Raw genomic sequence first — 27874 nt, forward strand, 5'->3', positions numbered from 1 at the left:
TCGGAGCCTGTCACGCTATCCCCTGCCCAGCCTGGCATCAGGTTTTGAAGATGAATGTGGGACCATGGTGTCTTCCTCGGAGCCCCTGTGCCGGAAAGCAGGCGGTGGACCTGTCACCTGCCACAAGGAGGTTGTTAACTTGTGACCTGCTGTCAAGCTCTGGCTGCCTTCCCCTCCCTCTTCCAGCCAGCCGGGGCAGGGCAGGGTTTGTGGCTCTGCATGCCCCGTACAAGCTCGCATAGCAAAGGTCCCACCTCCCAGCCATCCAGACTCCCTGTGACCCAGACGTGTTCGCTCTGCCTGAACTCAGTTCCGTGGGGAAGAGCAGGGGGCCCGGAGACAGGAGGCCTCTCCCGACAGCTCCACTCTGACCCAGACTGGCTGCGTGACCCTCTGTTTCCTCGAGTGTCCCCTGCAGCAGTGCATCAGATTGAGTGATTGATGACGAGTGTGGATGAGGCCCTATCTGTGATCAAAGGCCCATTCCCCGCACCGGTGCCCTGCCCACCTCATCCCTCCCTCTGCTCTTGGTACCCGTGGGGGGCGGGGTCCTCGGGATCAGTGTCTCCCCACCCTCACGCTCTCACTCTCTGAACCCCACCTCTGTGGTCCGCCTGCTGAGCTTCAGGGCCAGCTTGCCTCTGTCCTCCTCCCCATTCCTACCCTACAGTCCTCACCCCAGTGTCTTACGGAGCAGGACCTGACTCCAGAATCGTAGCCCTGGAAGGGTCCTCAGGCAACAGCATGGCAGGAGGAGGAGGAGATTCATTTTCTAGGGCTTCCATGACAAAGTACCAGAGCAGGTGGCTTAAACAACAGAAATGTGTTTCTCATAGTTCTGGACGCTGGACGTCTAAGATCAAGGTTTAGTTTCTACTGGGCCTTCTCTCCTTGGCTTGCAGGTGGCCGCCCTCTCACTGTGTCCTCACGTGGTCTTCCCTCTGCCTGTGCATCCCTGGTGTCTCTCCTTCTTATAAGAATTGACATATTGGATTAGGGCCTCACTCTTATGACCTCATTTAACCTTAATTACCTCTTTAAAGGCTCAATCTCCCAATACAGTCCCACTGGGGGTTAAGGCTTCAACATATGAATTTTGTGGGGACACAAATCAGTCCACAACAGGGAGGATCTAGGGTTTAAAGCCAGCCAGACCAGAGCTGGGACTTGGCTTCAAATTCCAGACTCACATGTCACTATGCTGCAACTCTCCCTCCGGGGCCTCGGTGGAGGGCTTGCAATCCTGGGGGTCCAGAGTCCAGGGAGAGCAGAGGAGGCAGAACAGGGCCTTGGCTTCCCTTGGGCTTTTCAAACCCAGGCTAGCAGGTTCCCCCAGGGCCCTCGCCCTCAGCAGGAATAACAAAGGTGTGAGAGGTGGGTTCTCTGCAGAGTCAGCCTCAAGTAGCTCCCGGTAGGCTGCCCTGGTGTTGGCGCCCAGGCAGGGCTAATCCTGCCAGCCCAGAGGTATTGGTCATCCCCACCTACCCTGCCGCTGGGAGGAGTTATCTCATTGGTCCATGCACCACCCACAGGCCCCAAGCGGCAGGGTGACCCCATTGTTTTGATAAATCTCTATGGGATAGAGCAGTAACTGGTAACCTTACTGACTGCAGTTTCTCTCTGGGAATTGGGAGGCCCCAGGGGGGCAAGTGAAGCATCCTGAGGCCACCCCAGGAAACTTAGGGCTGTGACAGATTAAGCATCTCTTCTCCCGCAGGAGACCGGATGCTTTTTCTGACCCCGGCCAAAGCTTGGTCTCAGGGCAAAGCTCCGTCCGTTCCTCCGCACCTCCCCTCCCCCACTCCATACCTCCCACTGCCTCCTGGGACCTTCCTTGCAGGGGCGAAGGAGGCGGGCAGAGCAGAACCCCCCCATCCCTAGCCTCTGGTTTTCCTGCTTCAGGAAGGCATCTGATTCCCAGAGCCAAGAATCATCTCTACTGCCAGGATTCATCCATTCAACAAAACGCCTACACAAATATCTATACCCCGTGTATGTGTTATGGACACATACTCCTTGTGCTCTTACACACTTCACATTACGGTAATAACCCCTCCTTACACGTGTAGAGCGCAGTATATGTCACAACGCCCTTTCATGGTCATCATCACGTGGGCACCACAAACGAACCCTGTGAGCCATGGAAAGCAGGGGTTAGTGTCCCCAGTGTCGGGATGAGAGAACAGAAGCCCAGAAAGGTTAAGGGATTTTCCTAAATCTACCCAGTTGGTAGGTGGTGGGTCTCAAATCTCCCGTTTCTGACTCCAAATACAGTGCTCCCTACAGCACCCCTTGGAGCATATGCCCCACCACCCAAGCTGCCAACCCCTTCTGTGTCCCCTGTGGTACCCCACAGGCCCATGCACGGACCCCCAGCAGTGTGCGTGCCAGCACGTGCACTTCGTTCCCTCACAGACACGTGCAGTCCCCTGCCCACGAGCCCGCCCTCCTGCTAGCGCATAGCACCCGGAGCCAGCAGAGTTTCTTCATTCCCTGAGTCCTCCCAGAACGGATGACCACCTGATAGCCCTGACCTGCTGCTTCACTGCACACCGGCCTCCTGATGGATAGCGTTCACCCATCCTTTCAGTCAATAACTGCATGCTGGTCGCACCTCGCCCTCTCTGCTCGCCCACCACGCCTGCCCTGACTAGTGAGAAGGAAACCTCTTCCAGAAGAAGCAAGGGGCCCGGCCACTACCCAGGGGGGATGGAGACGTCTGCCCCGCAGGGAAGGGGTGAACCGGAGCGCCTCCAAACCGCAGCATCCGCTGTCCTGGCAGCTCGATTTGTGTTCAGGAGACCCAGGTGAGAGTACCGTCTCTTCCACTTACCGGACGAGTCTCTGCCCAAGCCAGCGTCCTTGTCCGTGAAACAACAGCGCAGGAAGGAAGCGCAGCACACACTTCCTAGGCCGGTGATGACACTGAAGAGAGGGATGTACATCAGGGGAAAGTGCCAAGCCCAGAGCCTGGCACACAGGCTCCCACTGATTCCTGCCCCTCGGGGCGCCCTTCCTGCTGAGTTTGTAAAACAACTGAAGACAAGTCCCCGGCTAAGCCTGGATCCCTCGCCCAACCCGGGTAGACGCTGCCCGGGAGGGGTCCCCAAGGGCGCTGGAGACGGGAAGTTCACAGCTGCAGGTTCCTGGACAGAGGTCTCCTTTCTCAAAGGCCCCAGCTCTGGAAACCTCTAAGACCCAGGGGACTGAGCTCACCTCCAGACAGGCAGAGGCAGAGCCACTCAGGGAAGCTCAGTTCTCCAACTTCCCTGTCCACAGAGGGGCACTGCCCTACTGCATTACCTCTGGTCTGAATGTTGGCCCCTGGGACTCTCATGGGGTTCCATCCCGGAACCAGTGGCCTCTGTCGTTAGTGATTTCTCCTCCGAGCGAGGGTAGCATTTCTGCTCCAATCACCTAAGGAAGAGGCAGGTCTTGGTCAGGGAAGGACAGTGGGAGGCTGGCTGGAGATGGAGTGTCCGTGTCCCTCCTTCTCCCTGGGCCCTGCTGCCCTGGGTCTCCTCGTGTTTCACGAGCTCCTGGGCAGCGTGAGGTCATCCCCTGCTGCAGGCCTCTCCCTTAAGATGAGTCAGCCAGAGTGTACGCTCCAGATTGCCCAGCTTGTGTCACCATCTGTTGATTTCCCTTTTGTTAGCTCCAAACCATCAGTCTGGTTTTGATGTGCCCGCCTGTACCTGGGGAACCGAGACAAGGACCAAAGTGGCCTAACCGGGGAGCAGAGGCCCAAACATTGCAGCATGGCAGCGGGGGCTAGAGGGGGAAGAGACCCCAGGGTGCGGGGGACCTCAGGACGGGACTCCAGGCTAGAGGTCCAGCTGTCTCAGCTCATTGGAAGCGCCCCTTTACTGTAGGATTCATTCAGTCGACACATGTTCGCTGAGCATCTACTGTGTGCCAGCACGTTCTGGAGCTGGGATACTAAAATAACTCCCTCTCTCAACGAAAAGCGCCATGTGCTCTGAAGACACGAAGGCAGGGTAAGGAATTGGGCAGGAACGTGGCACTCAGCCTAATTTTGATAGAGGCGTCAGGCAAGGCCTCTCCAAGGGGTTGGCATTTGAGCAGAGATCTGAACAGGGCCAGGGGTGAGTCAAGGAAAGAGCATTCCAGGCACAGAAGGAATAGTCACAGCAAAGGCCCTGGGGTAGAAATGAGCACATGCACACTGATTTGAAAACCATTGTAGTAGATGACCTTCTAGGGGTCTTGCTGCTCTGATTTCTTTAAGCTAGGAATTTATAACTTGCTGGGAGGGAAGGACCTTAAAGAGGATCAACTAATCTCCCTCACTTAATACTTAAGCCTTCTATGCAATATCTCAGCCAAGTGCTTCTTCAGCCTCTACTGAATTACCCCTGATGACAGGAAGCTCACTACCTCACAAGGACACCTTCCAATTCTTTATAATCTTGACCTTTAACATTTTAACTGTGGTAAAATACATATAATGTAAAATTTACAATCTTAACCATTTTAAGTGTTAAGTCCAGTAACGTTTCAGTTTAAGTTCAGTAATGTTTAAGTTCATTGTCATCTTGCAAAACTGAACCTCTAGACACATTAACAACTCCCCATTCTGCCGTCCCTCTAGCCCTTGGCAACCACCATTCTACTTTTTGTTTCTAAGAATTTCACAATTCTAAGTACCTCTTATAAGTGGAGTCAATCACAGTGTTTGTCCTTTTGTGTCTGGCTTATTTCACTTAGTATAATGTCCTCAAGGTTCATCCATGTTACAGCATGTGACAGAATTCTTTTCCTTTTTAAGGCTGAATAATATTCCATTGTATCTATATACCACGTTTTCTTTATCTATTCATCCATCAATAGACACTTGGGCTGCTTCCATCTCTTGGCTATTGTGAATAATGCAGCTATGACCATGGGTGAACAGACATCTTTTCGACAACCTGCTTTCAATTATTTTGGGTATATGCCCAGAAGTGGATTTGCTGGGTCATATGGTAATTCTATTTTTAATTTTTTGAGGAACTGCCATACTATTTAATCTTGACTTCTGAATGTTCAAAAGTAGTTATTTTTAAAAGTCTAATTGAATATAGTAGAAACAGTGATTAGCAGTGGCAAGAGGTTTGCCAGATGTACAAACCCTCAGAAATGGGAGTGGGCTAATCTGGGAAGGCTTCCTGGAAGAGGTAAATTTAGAGCTGGGATCTGGCTTTTCTGAGTTGCACATGGGGATAAAACAAACTTAGAGTTGGGGAATTCATTTACTCATTCATTCATTCTAGAAATATTTATCAAGGGCCTATTTTTGTGATAGACACTGTTTTCACACTGAGTGAAATGGGAAAACATTGAGGGGTTTTGAGCAAAGGAGCCACATGGTCTGACTTAGGTTTTGAAGCATCACTCTGGCTGCCTCCTAGGAATAGACAGAGGAGGGGCAGGGCCAGTTAGGAAGCTGCTGTCCCTGCTTCCCTCAGTAATTCCCTTCCTTTGCTCTGCAGGTTGAAGGGGGATCTATCCAAGTCACACCTTCCAGCAAACCCTTCCTCCCCTCTCCTCTGCCCGGGACCCTCTCCCCACCAACTCACCCTCACACCTCCCTGAGGGAAGGGAGAGGGCCCCACCTTTGCAGAAGACAGATTTTCTCTCCCAGCCCTCTGGGGCCACCAGGAGCCCCAAGGTTTCTGTCCATTACCTCTCCGGGACTCCTGCAGCTCTGGGGAGTCTCCAAGGCCCAACTCTCTGACCTCTTAGAAAAAGACAGAAAAGATGTTCTCGGCTCACTTAGCATGTGTGTGCAAGGCCACTGAATTGCCAAGGAGGGCCTCCTTTACTTTCAAGCTACTGAGAGGAAGGGGGAGACTTTGCAGGAAGCCTGGCCACAGGGAGGGGTGGAGAGCCCCCCAGCGGTGTGCAGCCCACCATCTCCCTGAGATGGAGCCACTTGTGATGACATTTAACCAGTGCCACCCACGTGCTGGAGACCTTCCCATGCAGTAACTCATCTTTCATCTAATTCTCCCAACAACTCTGTGACCTAAGTCCTAGTTATTATCTCCGTTTTCCTGAAGGAGAAATGGAACTCAGAGAAGTCTGGTGTGATCACAGAGACATCCATTTCCAGAGTGAAGGGGACTTAGTTTTTCTAATCCAGTTGTTCTCCACCCTGGCTTCACATTACATCACCCAAAAAGCTTTTGTAAAATACCAAGGACTTCCCTGATGGTGCCATGGTTAAGAATCCGCCTGCCAATGCAGGGGACATGGGTTCGATCCCTAGTCCGGGAAGATCCCACATGCAGTGGAGCAACAAAGCCCGCGAGCCACAACTACTGAGCGCGTGCGCCTAGAGCCGGTGCTCTGCAACAAGAGAAGCCACCGCCATGAGAAGCCCGCGCACCACAACAAAAGAGTAGCCCCCACTCGCCACAACTATAGAAAGCCCATGCACAGCAACGAAGACCCAATGCAGCCAAAAATAAATAAATTAAAAAAAATACCAATTTCCAGGGCACACACCCAGAGATTCTGAGTTTAATTTTAAAAACTTCTTAGGTGATTCTAATGTACAAACACAGTTAAAAACACATACCTCCTCTACCCCTTCCCTCTTTGTATGGGTGGGAAAACTGAGGGCCTGAGAGAGGACTGGACTTCCCTAGGGTCACCCTGTATCCGTTTCCCAAGGCTGCCTTAACAAATTACCGCAAACTGGTGGCTTAAAGCAACAGAGATTTACTGTGTCATAGTTCTGGAGGCCAGAAGTCCAAAGTCAAGGTGTGGGCAGGGCCCTGCTCCCTCTGCAGGCTCTAGGGGAGGATCCCGCCTTGCCTCTTGCCTGGCTTCTGGGGTCGCTGGCAATCCTTGACTTTTCTTTGCTTGTAGATACATTACTCCAATCTCCGCCTCCATCTTCGCACGGGCTCCTCCCTGTGCGTGTGCACCTGTGTCCAAATTTCCCTTTTCTTATAAGGACACCAGTCAGATTGGATTTAGGATCTACCTTAATCCAGTGTGACCTCTTTTTAAACTGATTCTATTTGTATTCACAAGGTCTGGGAGGACATTAACTTTGGGGGACACTATTTAACCCAGTATATACCCCATCATTAGTGGCAGAGCTAGGGCTCCAACTCAGCCTCCTAAGTCCCAGTCCTGGGCTTGTCCCCCAGTGCTGGGTGGCTCGGCCCCTCTTCATCCTCCTCTTCTCACTAATGGCTTCCATCGAGCCCCCTCCCCACCCTTCACCAGCCCTCAACACTGAAGGCCAAAGCTTTCCTGGTGGAAGAACGTTCTCTTCTAACTGTGGAATCCCAGAGGGCAGATACCAAGTTCAAGACTTCTCCATGGAGCCCAGTTCAGTACCTAGGGATGCTCCACAAAGACTTGATAAATGGAGCCAAACTGAATTGAATGGATGACTGCTCCTTCGTGAGGAAGTGAGGACCCCATCAACAGAAGCAATCAAGCAGAGGCCAGCTGAACGTGTGTCCCTATAAAAGTGCTCTTGTTCTAGGAGAGTCAGCCTAGCACAGAGCTTTGGAAGAGCATAGGAAGTAGACTAATGGTCCAGGCTCTACCACTTATCAGTTGTGTGACTGTGAGTGGGTTATTTAACCTCTCTGCTTTGGTTAGTAACAACAATAATAACCATTTCAAAGGGGTGTGGGGATTAAATGAGATAATGTTCCTAAAGCCCTTGGCCTAACATGTAATGGATGCTCAATAAATATTTAGCTTTAAAAAAAAGGAGAGCTGTGCTCCAGATCACCAGGAAAAAGGATAGTGAAGCAGGCTGGAGTATTCGAGGAATAATAAAAACCAGAAAAGGATTCATTAGCCATGCGCAGCACTTCTCAGGTCGCAGGCGTGTTTCAGATGACACTGCAGACTTTGAGATGCACCAGTCAGGCAGCACCAGCGGCAGAGTCTACATTTAGACACAGTTCCATATCCTGGTCCCAGAGCCTAAAACAAAGTGATCCTCCATGGGCACACTGTTGGCATTTGGGGTAGAATAGTTGTTGTTGCTCTAACCTGACCACTGAATGCCATTGGTACCCCCAAGTTATGGTGTCAACCAAAAATGCTCCCAGACGCACATGTCCAAACGGCCTCGGGCTGGGGGCTGGACGTGGTGGTCCTGGCTGTCCACTCCAGGTGGACGCAGCCTGCCCCAAGGAGGAGGAAACAAGATGTGGGATAATGGCTCCTCTACCCAGTCCAAGGATAGCTGGTTCCATTTGGGCTGCGGAGGATGGACTGCCAGGGCGCCCCGCTGGAGCCAGCCTTGGAGGCCAGCCGTGTTTGGAGCCCTGGCCCTTCTGAACCCCCCACCAGCTATCTGTGCCTCCTCCGCTCTCCACACCGTATGCCTCTCACTCCACAGGCCCCCTTCTCCTTCCTTCCCCAGCAGGGCCCATCATCTGATTCTCATCAAACATGCAGAACTGATGTTGCACAAGTCCCCCCCAGTGGGGATTAACATAATACCCCTGATTTCTCCTTCCTGTCTTGCTCGCTGCGCATCCCCCTGGCTGCGGCCTGCCTTTGTTTCAGGAGCGATACACTGTATCTGGAAATGTTACTGCAATTAAATATGCACAAGAAGGGGGGAAGGGAGGGGGAAAATGAGGACAATGAAGGATGTGAAACATCAGATGCAGCAGCTGCTTGTTGCTATAGAAACCCCAGCTCCCCACCACCAGCATGGCAGCAACCCTCCCCAGCTTAAAATTCCTTAGGGCCAAGTGCACCGTTGTCAGCGTCGTTCTGGCGACAACAGGGTCCTAGCTGTCCAGGCTGGAGCACCTGTGGGTTGCTAGGGTTGATTTTAGGGTCTTTCCTGTTTTTCCTTATCCCACTGCCACCACCACCTCCAATCCTGATACTTCTGATTGGCAGCAACGCCCTCCAGTAGTTCTGCATTCCAGTCCCAGTTACATAATAAATTACGGGAGAGCTTCCGCATTTGACTTTGGGATGTCACAACATGGAGACAAAACGGCACATGCAGAGTCTGGTGGGGGAGCCAGGCTTTCTCTGTGCTTCCCGTGGGTCTTCTGACTGCTGGCAGCAGGGCCTGGCTCCCTCCTGCTCCCTTTTCATCTTTTACCCACAGCACTGAGCCGGAGTCTACAAGGTGTGGTCTGCGTGTTGGAGGGGGCGGGGCAGGGGGCCACAAGCTCCGGGCAGGCTGCCAGCTGGCCAAGTGCTCATCTAGGGAGATCCCAACAGGATGCCACTCAGCAGGGATCCGTGTGAAGTCCTGGACCTGGGCCCACATGGCCAGGTGTCCAAGGATGGAGAGAAGGAAAGTGGCGCAGCCGCAGCTTGCAAACACATGACCAGAGCCTTTAGTTGCGGGCAGAGTATGAAGCAGTAGTATAATGGGTCTGCCTCCCCACCCCCACTCAATCTCCCCTAAAAAGTTAATGCCGCTTAGGCTGGAAGTTGGTAGCCCTGCTCTATTCCACCCTGGTCAGATAAGCTGACAGTTGGATCCCCACCACTTGGCAAAGTGCCTGCCACATAGCAGGTCTAGTCCTGTACAAAGATACATGGAAAGGAGATGGGAGAGAGGGAGGGAGACAAGGAGGGGAGGGTGGAGAGTGGGAGGGAGGGAGGGAAAATTCAGAAATTTGTAGATAAACCAAAGTTTATTAAGCGAGAGATCAGTCAGATTGATGAAGTTATTTAAAACCATACTAAATAATGATTAAAAAATAAAATCCAAAGACTGCTTAGCCTGATGAAAAGTCAAAGGGCATGATAGTTGCCTTCCAGTTTGCGAGGGAGTGTGTCAGCAACACAGGTTGAGACTGGTTCTGTAAGGGTCCAACAAGTAGAAACCAGGACCCATGGAGCTCAGTGGTGAGCAAGGGAGAGCTTTCTCAAAGTCAGAGCTATCAATTTTGGAATGGGCCACTAAATAAGGTAGTGAGTTCCCCGGCCCTGGAGGTATTCAAATGAAGGCCAGAGAAGCTTTGTTAAAGATGTGGTCAAGCACATTCAGCTTTTCAACCCTGCAATTCTACAGCTTTCATTGTTGGAAAGTATCCTTTGGTGAGGTCCCTGTTTGCTGGTGCTGAGATCTTGGGCTTGTGCTTGGAGGGGTGAGACACCACAGAATATTCCTAATAGGAGAATGAGCCAGTATCAGGGCTCTTGTCAGCGGTTGAGAGGGCTCATTCAGCACCCAGGTGGGAGGAAGCAGACCTCAAAATAATAGGATTTGAAGGACATGGGGCTACCCAAAATGTTTCCTTATGAAAGCCTGACAGTCCAATGTTAGCAGGTCCTTTGTATGAGGTCAGCATTACCCTCTCCCCTGAAGCTTTCTTGTAAGTCATTATTCACTGTCCTGATTCTGATGCCCCCTCTGGTGAAAATGGCAGCCTGAGGTCTGCTATGCCTTCCTGGGGAAGCAGCTGTGCCCCTAGAGAGCAGGCAGAGGGACCCTAGGTTAGCTTCTCGATCTCAGTCTAGCTGGGTCTTGGGTGGGAAACCATGAGCTTAGAGAGTCCCAAAGCCAGATGCAAGCCCCTCCCCAACCCTCAAGTCCACATTCTCCCCCTTTTAAAATCAGCCCTGACTAGCTCAAGTTCAGGGTTTGCCTTAGGACCTTGGACAAGAAAATCCATTCTACCTCGGAGTGTAGTCTTGTCTCGTAATCAGCTAAATGGGTGAAACTACTCTGTCCTTTCTGCTTCGCGCTGTCACGGCAGTGAGACCATGGAGGGCACAGTGCTGGCACCTTTGCCTTGAACAAAATGGTATCAAAAACTGTATGATGAATTAGTATCGTAAATCTGTGTCTCCACGCCCCCGCTCCTAGTATAGCTTATCCTCAATAATTGTTTCTTGGGTGAATAAATGATGAAAACTGAGAGAAAGGGATTTAGGCTTGTGTTTAGGCTCAGTGCAAAGGGAGAGCTGGGAGCCGGAAGGCCTGAGTTCTGATCCACTTACTGGCTGTGTGATTTTAAAATGGAGATGACACCTCAAACAATTGTAAGAACAAGCAAGCAATGAACATTAAAGCTTTGCAAACCCTTGCAAAGAGATGGGAAAGATGAGGACTGATATTCACTAAGAGAGCACACACTGTGTGCCAGACACTTTATTATTTTTTAATAATAATAATACTCTAATAATAATAATACTCTCTGAAGGATTATTTGCACCCTGTTGCACAGATAAGGCTCAGAGAGGTTAAGTAACTTTCCCAAGGTCACACAGCTAATAAGTAAAAGAGTCAGATTGGAACCCAGATCTTAGTCTGACTCCAAAGCCCAACATCTTCCTGTAAAAAGCTGAAGTATCTACATTTAAAGGAACAATCACTGTAATTTCTATTGATTTGCACATAGAAAATCCTCATTGGTTAGAGATGCTCTCCTGCCTTCAGCACTACATCAGCTTCACCCCCTTGTTTTCCCCATCACCTCCCCTCCCCTGGGCAGCAGTCCTGGCCTAGGAGAAGGCCACCTGCAGGCCCAAGTTGCTTCTGGTAGTGTGCCCAGCCAGAGGAGTAATCGACTGTGTCCTGATTATGTCTCCAGAAAACAGGTTTTTTATTACTTACCACGGCGGGCTGTACATCTCTGACGTGCAGAAGGAGGACGCCCTCTCCACCTACCGCTGCATCACCAAGCACAAGTATAGCGGGGAGACCCGGCAGAGCAACGGGGCCCGCCTCTCCGTGACAGGTAGGCGAGAAGGCTGGGGAGGAAGGGCACCAGCCCACCCCCGGGACTGGGTGGGCATGTCGGCACCACTGATCAGGGAGTCTGCTGTGTGTTCAGGGGATTCAGAGAAGGAGATTAAAGAACACAGGTGCAGAAACCACTGGGGGAGACCTTGTCCAGTTTGGTTTTGGGTATCCTTCACATAAGGACCCTACAGTTAAATTCTTTTCAGGAGTCTATACCTGAGGAAGCTTAACTCTCCTGAAGAATTGTTATTTTACCGTTTATCAAATAATGAGGGATATGGGATCTATCCTGTCGTTCCTTTTTTGCCTTTGCTGCCAGGAAGTTCATAGATACAATCTGCTATGCAAACATAGTAATGATTCGATGGGATTGGATTGGATTAGGGAGATTTTGTATTTCCTTGTGTCCCTAAGAATTTTTTAGGATTCTATTCTATCTATTTTTGAATACATGTATGTCTTACCTCACAACATTTGAAAGTAGGCAAACAAAAGGTTAAAAAAAATAAATCTCTAAATTAAATAAGGATTTTTATTCTGGAGTGATTATAGCTCCTTATGGAAGGATGAAAGCTAATATTTACTGAATCCCTCTGTGTGCCAGAAATTTCACTTATGTGCTGTATCTTAGGCAGTGTACTAGCCTGGTGAGGTGTGCACTGCTCTTCTTATTTCTACAGGTGAGAAAACCAGAACTTAGGGAAGCCAAGCAACTTGCCCCACTGTTGAACCAGTGGGGGGCACAGCCAGAATTCACACTGAGCCCCCGACCCCAGCATCCTCCAGCTGCACACCCTCATGGAAGTGGCTAATCAAACACCACACACGTGCCCCAGTCACAGAAGAAAGAAGGGCACTTGGCGCTCTTCAAGGAAGGCTTTCCGGAATAGCACTTTTCAAACTGCGGACAGTGATCCGCAGACATCATGACCTATGCAACGCACGCTGGTATTTCCTACCACGTGCGTCGCGATGCACTCTGATATTTTCTATTCTATTCTATCCCACTTCAATTTATCTAAATGCTGGACGCAACTCACCAAATGGATTTCATAACTTCCTAACAGTTTGTGACCTGCAACTTGAAAATCTCTGCTCTTGTGGAGGTGGGATCAGAGTGGCTTTTGGAAGGGAGATGAACTGATAGAACACCTGGGTTTGGGGACTAGCCCCCACCAAATCGTGCAATGTCTCTGGATCTCTGAAAAAGGAGCTAGATTAGGTGACAGCTCAGATTCTGTCTACCTCTGACATTCTGTGGTTTGGCGAGGACTACCCTGACCAGCAGGTGACTCTATCCAGGACCCCCTCTTATTTGCCTGGTGCATTTGGGGGCAAGAGCGGAAAAGCGGAAGCCAGGAGAGCGAGGATCGGGCTCTCTGATTCCCCCTTGTGTCTCCAGAGCCTGGCCCTGTGCCTGGCACATAGTAGGTGCTAGGTAAATATTTGTGGAATTAATCAGTGCCAAGGGAAACTGCACTGTCATGTGGGGAGGAGATGGGGCTGTGCTGTGTGGCCCCATCTTTGTGGCTAGACCTTGCCATCTGCAGCCCAATTCCCAAACGTGTCAGTGGTTACCTTCCAGATTATACGGACTTGTTTGTGTAGTGTTTTGCATCTAATTTGCATGCCTTTCATACGCTGTGGGAAAGGCACAGAAATCCTCCCTCCTGCAGGCCTGCTCCTTTCCCCTGCACGAATATTTAGCCCCTTCATCCTACTAATCTTACTTCCACTCTTGTCCCTCAAAAAAGGCACCCTTTAAACTGGAGGATATGCCAACCCTTCTCCTTCTGCTCTCATTGCCCACCAGCTGGGGATGGCGGGTGGGGATGCAGAGAATGGGAGATGCTACCAGAGACTAGGAGATGAAGCCCAAATAGAGAAACGGAGAAGCAAAGACAGGGAGGCAGCCAGACAACAAAAGGGGAGAGGCATGGGCACAGAGAGAAAAAAACATAGGGCAGAGAAAAACAGAAACCTAACAGAGAGACAAGGATAGACAAGATGACTGCGACAGGGTGGAAGACGTTAGGAGCGGAGGGGAAGGGGCCCCAGGAGTGACGCGGGCCCTGATGTGATGTGATGTGACAAGGCAATCTACAAGCAGCTTGTCTCGGCAAAAATGCAACTGATACCCAAGTGAGGCAGTGCAGAAGGAGATTCGTGTCAGGAGGGCTCAGGCCTCCGCCCAGAGCCTCACATTTCAGATCCATTCCCAGAGTTGAGGGCAGGGGTCAGTCCCAAGGCAGCTTTCAACTGAGATGTTTCACTCCTTAGTGGCCAGAACCCTGTGAGCTCCTGGGGCTGGTGGTCGGGAAGGGTGTCATCCCTCCCTGGCCAGAAGCTCCGGGCCAACCCCTGGAATCAGGGATGGGAGATGCAGCTGTGTGTCCTGGCAGAGCTGGGTCCTGCCAAGGCACCTGGTGGCTGAAGGTGTCTGAGCCCGGCACACCCCAAGGGATGGCTGCCCCTCCTCCTCACCAGGTACAAAGGCAAGAGGAAGGGGCAGAATGATCCCCTCCGCAGTGCCTTATCGATGGTCACTGGATGAGGGCAGCAACCACACCTGTGGTTTTCTCAGTTCTCACCAGGTGTTTGATTAAGTAATAGGGAGGGACGGGGGAAGGAGAAAGTGAGACGTATTGGAAAAAGGACTCAGGAATCAGACCAAGGTTTCAGTCTTAGCTTCAGCACTCACTAGCTGTACAACCTGGCATCAAATCAATAATGTCTCCAAACCTCAGCTTCCCCATCTGTAAAATGGGAGTGACATGTTCTCCTTGGGGTTGTTGTGAGAATTAAATAGGGTGCTGCGCGTAGAAAGCTTAGCCTGGGGCCGAACATACAGGAAGGGCTCAGCAGAGAGTAGCTGCTCTGTTTGTTGTGGTCGTTGTTATTGTTGTTCTATTGTCTCTGGATTATTATTCCTACTACATCTGGGGGGGGGGGGGGCGGGGGCGGGGACGGGGAAGGACTTTTCATTTTTCTGTTAATTCTCTGAAGAGGAGGCAGTCGTGAGGAAAGACCGAGCCCCCTAAAAATACAACCTAATAACCCTTCGTCACATCGAGGTGCTTTTTGGAGTTGACCAAGTGCTGTCATGGGCGTTAGCTCTGTGGAAGAGGCACCATCATTTGCATTTATAAAGGAGGGCACCAGGGACCAGAGAGGCTGAGAGACTGGACCAGGGTTCCCCAGCTCACGGGGTGCCGAGCCAGGTGCAGAAGTCATATTCCAGGGCAGAACTGTTCAGCCAGCTGGGAGAGGTCCCAGCAGCCCCCGACCCCGACCCCGGGGCACACTGACCCCCTACCCCCCGCCAGCCCAGCCCCAGCCTACCCCCAGAGATTTCTCAGGACCAGGCCATCTGTCTCCCAGCCCTGCACTGGCCCTGGCAGCCCCCGATCCCCCCAGGCTGCCACCATACACGCCACAGCATTTTACTTCTGCTCCAGAGTAATGAAAGAGGTTTCTTTCCCTCAGAATTTAATTTCACGCCTGAGACTCGGCGATTAATTCCATCCCCACCCCCAGCCCCTTCCTCCACCGCCCCATGGGCCCCTCTGCTTGTAAATTCTGCGGTGCGCCACGGAATTTGTGTATTTTGCATCAATTAAGTGTCACATTGAGTAATTCTTCCCTGGCACCGGGTTTGTTTAGCCCAACCATTCCCACAGGATGGGGAAGAGGCCGCAGAAGCTGGCAGGGAGGGAGGGCGGGCGGGGGCAGAATAGTAATCGCCGGGCATGTCTGCGTGGTGGGTTAGTGTCACTCGAGCTCTTTGACACACATTTTGCTCTGTTGCCCACAACAGCCTTAGGAGATCTGGAAGCCGTGGTATCACCTCCACGTGCAGACGAGGAAACTCAGTCTCTGGGAGATCATAAGACTCACCCAAGGTCACACGGCTTATCAGTGACCCAGGCTGACTGGTGCCTGGGTCTCCTGATTCCCAGTCTCAGGCTCCCTGTGAGAAGCCATGGACAATAGGGAAGGAGCAGAGAATCTTCTGGAAAGTTCTTTCCCGGGGAGGAGCATTCCTAGCTCAGCCTGTCTCCAAAGGGGGCGGGGGGGGGGGGGCGGGTGAGCTGAGGACAGAGGAAGTTTCCCATTTCGTCAAGAAGGGGCCGAGAGGGGCATCAGCGCTCTCACGGTTCACTCTGGAGCAGAATCCGGGGTTAGACCCCATTTACTGAACAAGGGTGGCAGAGACCTGGTTTCGGATCTTGGCTCTGCAGTGTGATCTGAGCAGGTCACTGCACCTCTCTGGTCTCCAGGCCCTCATCTGTGTGAGCCTTCCGAGTCCCTAAGCCAGCTCTACTATTCCATGAGCCTGTAAAGTTCTGCCTTGTGGAAAAGGCAGACCACCGGCCCGCCCCATGCCCACGTGCCCCCGTTCACCCTCCCTCAGACGTTTATGGTTCAGTAGCCCTGCTCTGTGCCAGGCACGTGGAGATGCCGTAGGGGATCAGCGCTGCCTCGAGGAGCTCTCGGCCTTCCAGGGGAGCCAGATACATGGCCTGGTGCTAAGTGCTGTTGGCAAGGGCCTGGAGGGGAGTGGCGACAGTGGTCGCCCCTGGGAGGGAAGCGGGGTGGCTGGGTGCAGGGGTGAGGGGGACTCCCTTTGCACTGTATGCTCTCCTCTACTTTCTGAAGTTTTGTCATGTGCATATTTGCACTTTTCATTCTTTTTCTTTAAAAGAAAAGGCTGCTTGAAAATAAAATGAAAGCAAAGGAAAACTATGGGAATCCAGTGGAAGTGGCCTGAGGGAGGCATCCAGAGGAGGTGACGTTGAAGCTGGTTTTGAAAGATTAGTAGGAGCTGGCCAAGCAGAGTGGGCTGGCGGACAGCATGCCCTGAGTGGGGAACTAGTGAGATCAGAAAGGGGTCGGGGCGGGGGAGGTAGGCCAGGCCAGGGACCTGGTTGACGTGAGATCACAGATCCCAGAAGGCCTAATTCAGGATAAGAAGTGTGGATTGTAATATGTAGGTAGAGGGAGCCTATGGGAGTTTTACATCAGGGGAAGGTCCCCGGTGGGCAGAAAACCCAGAGAGGCCTTTTAGGGTGAGAACTAGACTGAGGTAGCAGCCAGCACGCCGCTCACATAACACGGGCATCACACACAGAATCCCACCAGTGAGGGCCTAGGCCTCCTGCAATGTAGGGCGCAGGCCCACAGTCGCTGCTTTCTCTAGGTTTGGGAATGCAAAAAACAGAAGCATCGTTGGGGTAGCCAGTGTGCTTTGTGGAAGGCTTAACTTCCGAACCCTTCTGGGCCCTGGTGGAAAGGTACTGCCCCCTCTGAGCCTGCCCAGATTGCAGGTGGGAAGAGACGGGGGGCACAGGGAGGCCCATCCTTGACGGGCCCAGACTGACCCTGACCAGAATTACAAACCCAAGATGTCATGATCCTTACGTCACAGGGACTGTTTGTATGAAAGTCCCTCCCTCCCTGTGTCTCTTGTTGTTTCCCTTTTTCCCTCTGTCTGTCTGTCTGTCTGTCATTCTAGCCTAGTCTGCCCACCATATCCTCTCCTCCCCCAGCCCCTGCTCCCAGCCGTGCTTCTCAGGGCCTCCGTCTGGCCCGAGTAGGAGCATTTGGGCCAGAGTCTGGGGCACAAGGAGACACAGTGAGCCTCCCACACTGGGTATCATTCACTCCGGGCACCGGTGGGCAGCAAGTTCTGGGGGCCTGCCTTCCTGCTCCCACCCAGGGCTGGCCAGGACCTCTCGTGTTCTCTGCCTTCCAGACCCGGCCGAGTCGATCCCCACCATCCTGGACGGCTTCCACTCCCAGGAAGTGTGGGCCGGCCTCAACATGGAGCTGCCCTGCACCGCCTCCGGCTACCCCATCCCTGCCATCCGCTGGCTCAAGGATGGCCGACCCCTTCCAGCTGATAGCCGCTGGACCAAGCACATCACGGGGCTGACCATCAGTGACCTGCGGACCGAGGACAGCGGCACCTACATTTGTGAGGTCACCAACACCTTCGGCTCAGCAGAGGCCACAGGCACCCTCACAGTCATCGGTGAGCGGGGAAGCCCCTCTTCCAGCTTCAGTAACCTTTGAGAGCACCGTGTGTGGTGGGGAGGGGCATGGGGGCAGCCGCCCCTGCCTCTGGCCGGCCCCAGGGGATGATCCCCTGGTGGGGGAAGGCAGGTTGGTGTCCTGGGGAAAGCACTGGGTTTGAAATCAGAAGACCTGCCTTTTGGTTCTGATATCACCAGATCGTAACTGACTTGGGGAAAATCATATAACCCTGGGCATCACCTCTGTGCCCTTTTCTGTCAAAGGGGATAAAAACCCTGGCCCTCCGACCTCCCAGAGGTCACGAGGGTCAAAAGCGACAGTGACGGTGATGTGATAAGCTCACAGGGCTTCTCAGCTTCTTGGGAGGAGGCAGAGTCTATAATAAGGAAACAATGCTGACGTGAATCCATCAGAGGACATATGAACCCACCAGAGGCGACATTCAGAATATTTAGTGATAATTAATAGAAGTACCGATTGATCAGCGCAGACGCTGGAGGCAAACACCCAAGGCAGCCTTTCCAGGACCTGCCAGTTGGGCATTAACTCTGGTCCTTCCTGTTGCTCCCCATCCCAGAGCCCCAGGGTCCAGGGAGCACGTGTGGAGAGCAGGAGGTCTTCGCAGACCCCTGCTGCTGCTGAGCTGCCGGAAGGGCAGAGAGGTCGAGGCAGAGGGGCTGAAGCTAGGGAAAGAGCCCTGGAGGGGGACTCATGAGACCCAGGGGCATCCTTTGCCCCCCAGCCCTCCATCCCTCCCTTGAGTTCCCTGCTCTCGGGGCTGCAGGGAAGGTGTTGGCAGCAGCGGGACTGACATTTAGAGATCTGGAGACCCAGGATTGTGGGATCTCACCCCTGTGGGGCAGCAGTAGCCTGAGTCCTTGAACTTTGCACCCGAGGGCATTGTGAGGGATTCGGCCTGGGCGGCAGAAAGAGGCCATCCAGAGGTGATCCCATCCCCCCCCCTGCAGAAAGGGGCGCTCTGCCGTTAAGATTGACCAAAGATGCTCTCCGCCCAGCTCACCACCTATCTCATGAGCACAGAGCTGCAGGTCTGCGGACCCGCAGGTGGACCAGAGAACCACACAGAGCCCACCCCCTCCTGGCCTTCTGCTGTCCTGTCGCCCTCAGCCCAGATATGGGCCCAGTGTCCTCCCCACAGTCAAGGGGGTCTTGGCAGTTGGAGCACATTTATCTGCAGTGTGGGGAAGAGACCCCCCCTCTGCGAATCCACTGTGAAGCTGGAAGAGCAGGAACAGCCCCAAGAAATGCTCTGGGAGCAACAGTTCATAATACAAATGCTTAGGTTACGACGCTGAAGGCTTGGGGGGAAGGGGCGGTCCTCTTATATAGACAAACCCTGGACCGCAGAGGAGGCAGGTCGAAGGACCAGGATTAGTACCCTCTTGACCTAAGCACTGTCCAAAATTGTCTGGTCTAGAATTACCTTCAACCCCTCCTGCTATACACACACATACACACACTCAAACTCACATTCATACACACACACTGTCTCAGGGAACAGGTCAGGAGGGCCACGTACCCCCAAATCCTTGGAAAAGTAGCAAACTTAACTCTGAGTAATTTGGTGTTCAGAGCTCCTGCCTCAGGACAGACAGGCAGGCAGGTACTTACACACACACACACACACACACACACACACACACACACACACAGGCAGATGTGTTGAAAGTTCACATGCCCACCTCCCCATACACACGTGCACACATATATGGTGCCCATATACCCTCACAGATACACACATTCCTCCACGTAACACACTGTCATCCTAGAGCACGCTCACAGACACACAGTAAGTAACTGCCTACGGCTGTGTGCACGCACCGCCTGCCCCTGCCCCCGAGTGGAAGGGTACACCTCATTCTCCTCTGAGACAGCTCCCCACCCTCTCCCACACTGGGCTTGGCTGGACAACCAGGTTCAAAGGGCAGTGACTTGGCTTTTCTCTGTCTTCCATCCTTGTGATAGCTCCTCTCTGCCAAGTTCATGGAGAGGAAAGCAATGCTTTCCATACTCCACATCATTCTGCCCCCAAGCCTCCCACGCATCCTAGCCCGTGCAGGGGCAGTGAGGAGAGAGCGGCTGGCTGGCTGGCAGGGCCCTGAGAGCCCTGGCTGGTGACTGGGACAAGCAGGATGCCACCTGCGTCATGTTGCACTGACATTTCCTGGACAGCAGGCAGAGGCTCTGGCAGTGAGTAGGGAGAGCACAGTGTGAGCAGACTCGTGTGTGCTTTGACTGTGCCCCCCCAGACGGGCCTGCCATGCCCCCATCTCCTGCAAGCTCCCTCGCTGGGGTTCCAAGGCTCCTGTACAGAACCCCAAGCCCATGGAGATGAAGGGAGAGAGGCCAGCTTGGGGGTGGTAACCAGCCAGCCAGCCAGTGAAGCGATCAACATGACTCAGACAGCAGTAGTGATATAAAGATGAGGGACACCGCCCTGCTTTCAAGTGGCTCAGAGTCCAGAGGGAGAGATAGAAACACAAAGAGGTGATTAGAAGACCATGACCTTAGTCTTGTGTTAGTTACACACAGGGAGCCCCAGAAGAGAGATCTTTAACCCAGCCTGGGAGGGGAGTGCTGTCCAGGAAGGCTTCCTGGAAGAGATGACACCTGAGTTCAATGTGAAGGATGAGTAGGAAGTAGGTAGAGGGGGCAAAGGGTGCTCTAGGTGAGACTCTGCGTGTGCAGGAAGCACAGGCAGGCTGCTGGTCTAGACACTGCATTGCTGAGAAGGGTGCCAGGTCCCCAAGGGCCTTGATGGCCTTGAATGCCACACTGAGTTTTTGGGTGCCGTGGAAGTTCTGAACAGGGCGGTGGCTGGCTGCAGCATGGAGAACCGATGGCAGGACACAGGGAAAAGGGGGGCAGGGAGAAGAGAGTACTGCATGGGTCCAGGCCAGGAGCTGCAGGCCTGCAGCAGGACAGGGGTGGTGAGGATAAAGGGCAGGGGATTAACTGATGCATATAAAGGAAGTCAGAAGGTAGCAAGTGGTTATCTGTATAAGTACAGGAGACAGGTGGCTCGGCCGTGGGTGCCTCCCTGGTTTCTAGGGTGGGTGACAGCGAGGACAGTGAACCAGACGAGGTCCCATCGTCCTCCTGAGCCAAAGGGAGCTTCCCAGCCCCGCCCAGCCAAAGGGCCCACGTCAGGAAAGCACAGGCCATCAGAATACCAGACGTAAAGACATCTCCTGGCCTGACCCTGCCATTTAACAGATGAGTAAACTGAGCCCTAGAGAAAGGAATTCGCTCGTCCTGGTCCCCCCTGCTACAAGGAGTCTTGGAGACAGAATCAGGGCCTCCTGACTCCTGGGGACTTTTGTGACCACAGCCCACTCCTGGCCACACTCCACTCACAGTGAGTCCTTTTTCTTTCCTTTTCCTCCCTGTTTTCCCTCGCCTCTGCCCTGCCTGGTCCGGCACAGACCCTCTTCATGTGACCCTGACACCAAAGAAGCTGAAGACCGGCATTGGCAGCACAGTCATCCTCTCCTGCGCCCTCACGGGCTCCCCGGAGTTCACCATTCGCTGGTACCGCAACACTGAGCTGCTGCTGCCCAACGAGGCCATCTCCATCCGCGGGCTCAGCAACGAGACCCTGCTCATCACCTCGGCCCAGAAGAGCCACTCCGGGGCCTACCAGTGCTTCGCCACCCGCAAAGCCCAGACCGCCCAGGACTTCGCCATCATTGTGCTCGAGGGTGAGCTGGGGCCGCCGGAGCAGACGGGCGGGTTCAGGGCTCCTACAGCCCGGCCAGAGGCAGGAGGCATTCGTTCAGCACTCACAGCACTCCAGGCAGATGCACTGTCTTATTTAATCCTCCCAAGGGCCCTGTGTGCAGATAACTTTTTTTTTTTTATAATAACCATTTGACAGCTGAGGAAACCGAGGCTTCGGTCCCTTGCCCAAGGTCACACGGCCCTGCTAAGGAAGAGGGCTGGGGTGTGAACTCAGGGCTCTTAACCGCCATACTCTGTTGACTCTGCCCTTCAAAATTACTAGAACTTCACTATTAGAAGGGCCTTCAGTAGGGTCTCAAAGACTCTCGGTCTCCCAGAGGCTCTGGAAGGGTGCTGGGAACCTCTGGATTTTTGAATCCTCTCCCTGCCTGAGGTCTCTTCACAGCAGGCCCTGTTTCTTACCATGGACCTGGCTTTCCACCTGCTTCTCTCTCCTTTTAAAGCTACTACGCCCCCAAGGTTCCGCACCCAGCACCTCTGTGTATGGTTTTTCGGGTCGTTCACTACACAAGGTGCTCAACTAAGAGGGTGAGGATTGAAATGCAGCTTGCACTCCACTTACCAAGCCATGCACCCACGCTGGGCTGTGACCACGCAGAGGAGGCACCTTTTTCTTATTTGCACAAAGATGCAGCGGGGGGTAGCAGAGGCCCTATCCTTACCAACAAATTCAGTGGTTCCCCAGCTCCTTTATTGCTCCCATAATCCTGTTCCTTCCAAGGATTTTTCACTGTGATAACAAAAACACCAAACCTAGGCAAACCCCACGGGTATCTGTCTCACTGTTACAGCCCAGGGGTCCTCATTCCTTGGCAAGTGGGGCATGAGAGCCGGGCATCCATCGAAACTAAGCCCTCATCCTTCACCCGGTGCCCAGCAAACTGCCTTCCTCAGCCCCTACCTCCTCTTGTCCTGCCCCATCCCTGGTCTCTCTTCCCAATGAGGAAACACATCAGCTGGGCACAGCCTAGTGTGAAAGGGGTGCCTTTCGTCTCAGGGGACCTCCTGTCTGAACTGCTCCCCACCCAGGAGCAGACTACTCCCCCCCAGTGCATTTTCTCTCTGAGGGTACCCCTGTGCCGTTGGTGGATCTCACAGGGCAGCTGGTGCCCACCAGTTCAGAGCTGGGATGTGGAGAAGGAGGCTGGTGAGAGGGGCAATGAGCTGGAAGGGAGGGGCAGCCAGAGAGGGAGGGCTGGGGAGAGAAGCAGAGGAACGGCCAGAGGCAGTGGCCACGCCAGGCAGTACCAGGCTCCACCAGGCACCAGGCTCTCCCTCAGAAATGGGGCCAGGGGCTGGCAGCCTGAGTTAACGTCAGCATTTTGGTGTGACATGTGGGTGGGATGTGGAGTGCCATGTTACATTTGCCTCGCTTTTTTTTTGTATGTTTGTTTTGGTGTTTGACTTTTTCAAGGATTTAGCGCCTATTTTAATCCTTTACAGCAATCCTGTGTGGAAGGATGGCCAGGGTTAATGATTACATCCCCCATGATCCATGGAGGAAGTGGGGCCCCGGGGGTTACTTATGCTGTCCGAGGTTATTCCATTAACCAAGACTTAAGCCCCAAAACAGACCCCACCACCACCACTGGCCCCGGGCAGCTCACATGTTAAGACTCAAGCTTCAGGCTTTTGCTAACAGAGCTACAGCACCAGCACCCCTCCCACTCGAATCAGAGCTGGAATTGGACCGTTCAGGTCCTGGTTCCACACATAGCTAACCTCTGAGCCGCTATGGCTTTATTTAAAAAGGGAGGAGAAAGAGGCAGAAAAGGAAAAGTTGAGAGGAGCTAACATTTATTAAGCACTTGCAAAGTGCTGTGTAAGCATCTTTAATGCATTAATTCATTTACTCCTCACATCATCAGTACCAGGAGGATATATATCCAGGAGGATATAATCATTATCCCCATTATCTCCACCCTCCAGAGAGGGGAGATGGAAAGACTCAGAGAGGTTAAGTAACTTGCCCAAAGACACAGAACTAACAGGTAGTTGAGGGAGGATTCAAATCCAGGAGTCTTCATTCACGTGCACTAAACAGGGTTTTGCGGATGGTACATGAATCTTGGAAGTACGCGGAAGGGCTTTACCATTGTTATGTCCTCTGCGTTGCCTCCTCCCCATGACGAGGTGGGGTGGCCTGGGGGGATGGTCTCTCTGTGACTCGGTGACCCTTAAGGGGGCTCCTCGCTCCCTGCAGACGGCACGCCCCGCATCGTCTCGTCCTTCAGCGAGAAGGTGGTCAACCCCGGGGAGCAGTTCTCACTGATGTGCGCAGCCAAGGGCGCCCCGCCCCCTACCGTCACCTGGGCCCTGGACGACGAGCCCATCATGCGGGACGGAAGCCACCGCACCAGCCAGTACACCATGTCCGACGGCACCACCATCAGCCACATGAATGTCACGGGGCCCCAGATCCGCGACGGGGGCGTGTACCGGTGCACGGCGCGGAACTCGGTGGGCAGTGCTGAATATCAGGCGCGAATAAACGTAAGAGGTGCCTGTCTACATTTAAATATCAGAATAGGCTTTTGAGTTCCTTTGCCATCTCTGTGCTTACCATTCTTCTTGTGGTGATTAGTACTTATTCTTAATCGTCATTTTGATTTTAGTAGAGGTCTCTCTCCTCTCTCTCCCCGTTTCCCTGCCCTCCACAAGTCCCATCATCCATTCGTGTGTGTGTGTGTGTGTGTGTGTGTGTGTGTGTGTGTGTGTGTGTGTGTGTGTGTGTGTGTGTGTGTCTGGTACCGTTCTCCCCCTTTGCATTCCCATTCCCCATACCCCTTCACCCCTCCCACAATCCTGCCCCCCACCCCATTCCTCCCCATCAATCTCTCTGGCCCCAGGTACACTAAGTGCTCCACTGGCGCCTACAGTCCCACCAGGGCCTTGCAAGGCCAGGGACAAGGAAGGGGAAGTGGGGCCAGGCTTGCCCTTTGATAGGGGTGTCCACCGAAGCTGTATCCCACTCCCACAATACTCCAGGAGGTGTAAGCAGCCAGGAGCCAGGGCACCAGCATCTCTCAGTCCACCCTCCCCTGGCTACCCTCCAAGACCCCAGCCATCAAGAATAGGGGACTCAGGCTGGGTGAGGGTGCCCCAAGGCAAGCACCTTCAAGAGAGGGGGGGAAGGAGTCCTCAAGGTGACCATCCCCGTGCCTCAGGTCTCCAGGTTGCTGTGGTGAGAGCAGAGGATCCTCTGAAGCTCTTTGCAGCCCTGTGGTGTCAGATTGGTCCTCACCTGACCCAACCAGTGAGCCCTGACACGAGAGCAGAAGAGGCACAGGGGAGTGGGGGAGAAGGGGCGCTGTACTAGGGGCACTGGTGGCTGTCATAGGCACGGGGAAGGGGAGTGGGGGGTTCATGCTAAATTCACCTGTGCCAGGTGTCCGACCCCCCATGAGAAATGTGGCCTCCCTTTGGCCACCCTCCCACCCTCTCTGAACTGGAAGGGGACAGAGCTGCAGGGTCGTGGGAGATGCCCTGGTCCTGCCCCTCTCCTACTGGTGGGGGAGCTGGAAGCCCAGAGTTTCATGTACCCATTCCAGCACTAACCCTGCATGGTGGCCTCTGAGCCCCCTTTGCAATTCCCACGTGGCCATCCGCCTACCTGACCCAGGTGATGACACTCCCTCCCCTCCGCCAGTGTGATCAGAGCCCCTCTTTATAGCCCCTTCTCAGGGGCCCACAAAACACATTTACCTGTTGAAAGAAACTCATCCATTGAAGACCTTCCTATCGTCCTTTAAATAGTTAATGTATGTGCGATCCTTTTTGGTACAAGACCATTATGAGCATGTCAAATGAAAATAACAAAATCTCTACTTTTCCACTTTCACCCCCGAATCTTAACCTCCTCATAAATGAGGACTCGCCCTCCCAAATCCCAGTAACTTCTTGGTGAGGCTTTAGTTCGCTCATCTAGCCTCTCCCGTTAGGGGAACGGAGTCTCGCCCTGGGCATGAATGAATGCAAACATGTCTGTTTGCAACTAATTGAAGATAGTAACAGTAGTCCGGGAGAGACCACGGGGGCCCCCAGTTCCAACCTCTGCCTTTAGTCTTGTTTTTGTTTTTGTGGGTTTTTTTTTTTTTTTGGTACGCGGGCCTCTCACTGCCGTGGCCTCTCGCATTGCGGAGCACAGGCTCCGGACGCGCAGGCTCAGCGGCCATGGCTCACAGGCCCAGCCGCTCCGCGACATGTGGGATCCTCCCGGACCGGGGCACGAACCCGTGTCCCCTGCATTGGCAGGCGGACTCTCAACCACTGCGCCACCAGGGGAGCTCTCTGCCTTTAGTCTTATAAAAAAGGCCTCCCTCTCCCCCTGCCAAATTTCCATCCCCTAAGAGTTTCCGAGTCCAAGCAACTGAGAAGAGCATCGCGGGGCAGCGCCCGGCCGTCCCTGGCTAACCGCGCCATCGCCCCTCCCCTCCCCCTCCCTCCCAACTCCTGCCCAGGCCCCCCCAGCATCCGGGCGATGAGGAACATCACAGCTGTCGCCGGGCGGGACACCCTTATCAACTGCAGGGTCATCGGCTACCCCTACTACTCCATCAAGTGGTATAAGGATGCCCTCCTGCTGCCCGACAACCACCGCCAGGTGGTGTTCGAGAACGGGACCCTCAAACTGACTGATGTGCAGAAGGGCATGGACGAAGGGGAGTACCTGTGCAGCGTCCTCATCCAGCCGCAGCTCTCCATCAGCCAGAGCGTCCACGTGGCCGTCAAAGGTAGGCCTCCCCCAACTTCCAGCCTGAACCGGAGCCCTCCTGGTCACCCAGGATTGTGGGCCACTCTTCAGCCAGCCACTCAGGCAGCGGCAGGCAATCCTGAGGGAGTGGAAAGCCACGGAAGAGAGGGCTCCGGCCTGGAGTTTGGACAAAAGGGGGCAGGGTGGAAGATTGCTGGGGGCTGGGAGGGGGGAGATTGTAGGGGGTACATTAGAAGGCCACGGGTACCTCTACATTCCAGTTCCTTCTGTGGGCTGCACGACACGGCAGCACTGGCCCAGGGGCATGAGGGGTCAGTGGCACCTGGGCAAGAGGCCCAGGTCAGAGGGGACAGGCTATATTGTTCCCCTGATGTTAGCATGGAACCACCCAGAACTCAGCAGGGCCCCTGAGAGACCAACGGGTAGGAGAGGGGCAGGAGTCGCAGAGCGGAAGCAGCAAGAAGCTGGGTGGAAGGTGCATGTGCTGGGTGCCCTGACTCCCTTCCAGGGCTCAGACTGGCCGGCCGAGGCTGCTTCTATGGGATGGGCAAGGACCTTCCACCTGCTGACGCAGCTGGAGGCCTGGAGAGCACCGCCTGGTGCCTAAAATTCTCCTCCCTCCCAGGCCCGCCACACTTACCTGGGTGAGGTCTGTGTTTTGTGTGGGGGCACCTAACACAGTGCCTGGTTCATGGCGGCCGTTCAGTAAATGTCTGTGGATTAAACAAATGAATGCATATAAATGAGCAAATAAATGAATTCGTGACTAGACGACAGCTGTCCCCTGGGTTTAGGGGCTGTGCGGGGGTGTGAAGCTCCCTCCCAAACACATTCTTTGGAACTGACAGGCCTGGAGGTTGTCTGGACGGTGGGTGAGGGCAGGGCGGCCTGGTCACCTAGGAGGCAGGATGGAGAGGTGGCGCCTGCCAGGCCTGGCTAAGGAGAGGTCAGTAAAATCCAGGCAGCTGGGGTGGAAAGTCACTGGGTCAGTGGTGGCCGTGCTGGGTAAGGGGCTTATGTCCCTTTCTCAAGAGCCAGGGCAGGCTTACGCATATCCGCAAGGGACCACATGAACCCGGAGAGGGGGCCAGCCTGTGCCCTAGGGCCCATGGGAAGGAAGAGAAAGCAGGGGGGTCTGGGCCTGCAAAGGTGCCCTGGCACAGGGGGAAGGCCCCAGCGGGCCCCAGACTCCTGAAGCAAGATGGAGTGGAGGCCTTGTGGACAGGAAGAGGGGAGTCTGGGGGAAGGAAAGGTTTGGGGAGACAGATGCTGCCTCCGTTTTGGGCCCCTTCACGCGTGTGGTGAAGATGGGACCTCCCGGGGCAGATGTCAGGAGAACAGCCGGAGAAACGGAAGGTAGCAGCAAACGTGCAATCAGTGCTTCGCCCTCTGCTCCTGTCACCAGGGCTCCCCCTCATCGGCACACTGGGGCCGTGTCCCATGCGCCCTTGTGCGTCCACCACCTGTCACAGTGCCAGACAGTGTTTGTTTCTTGAGCTGAAACTGAGACATTAGTCTGGGTTGGAGTGACTTTCTGGGAAGCCTGGCTCTGAGCCTGAGAACTGGGGGACGGGCTGTCTCTGTGGCCCATCTCCAGCCTGGGGAGGAGAGAGGAGACCCTAACAGCATCTGCCTCGCTGGCCCCCCCCCCCGCC

General features: G+C 53.8%; 1 protein-coding gene across 1 annotated transcript in view; it reads left to right on the forward strand.

Moving 5' to 3' along the window:
• The window catches only part of DSCAML1 (DS cell adhesion molecule like 1), a 323356-nt gene that overhangs the window by 210626 nt on the left and 84856 nt on the right, over nt 1-27874 (forward strand). Inside the window, exons 2-6 of the mRNA XM_060017885.1 lie at nt 11556-11702; nt 17463-17741; nt 21190-21465; nt 23709-24005; nt 25966-26238. Coding sequence (XP_059873868.1) covers nt 11556-11702; nt 17463-17741; nt 21190-21465; nt 23709-24005; nt 25966-26238 — 1272 coding nt within the window. The remainder of the gene's footprint in view (nt 1-11555; nt 11703-17462; nt 17742-21189; nt 21466-23708; nt 24006-25965; nt 26239-27874) is intronic.

Source organism: Delphinus delphis, chromosome 8 (genome assembly GCF_949987515.2).
Source record: "Delphinus delphis chromosome 8, mDelDel1.2, whole genome shotgun sequence".
Lineage (NCBI taxonomy): Eukaryota > Metazoa > Chordata > Mammalia > Artiodactyla > Delphinidae > Delphinus > Delphinus delphis.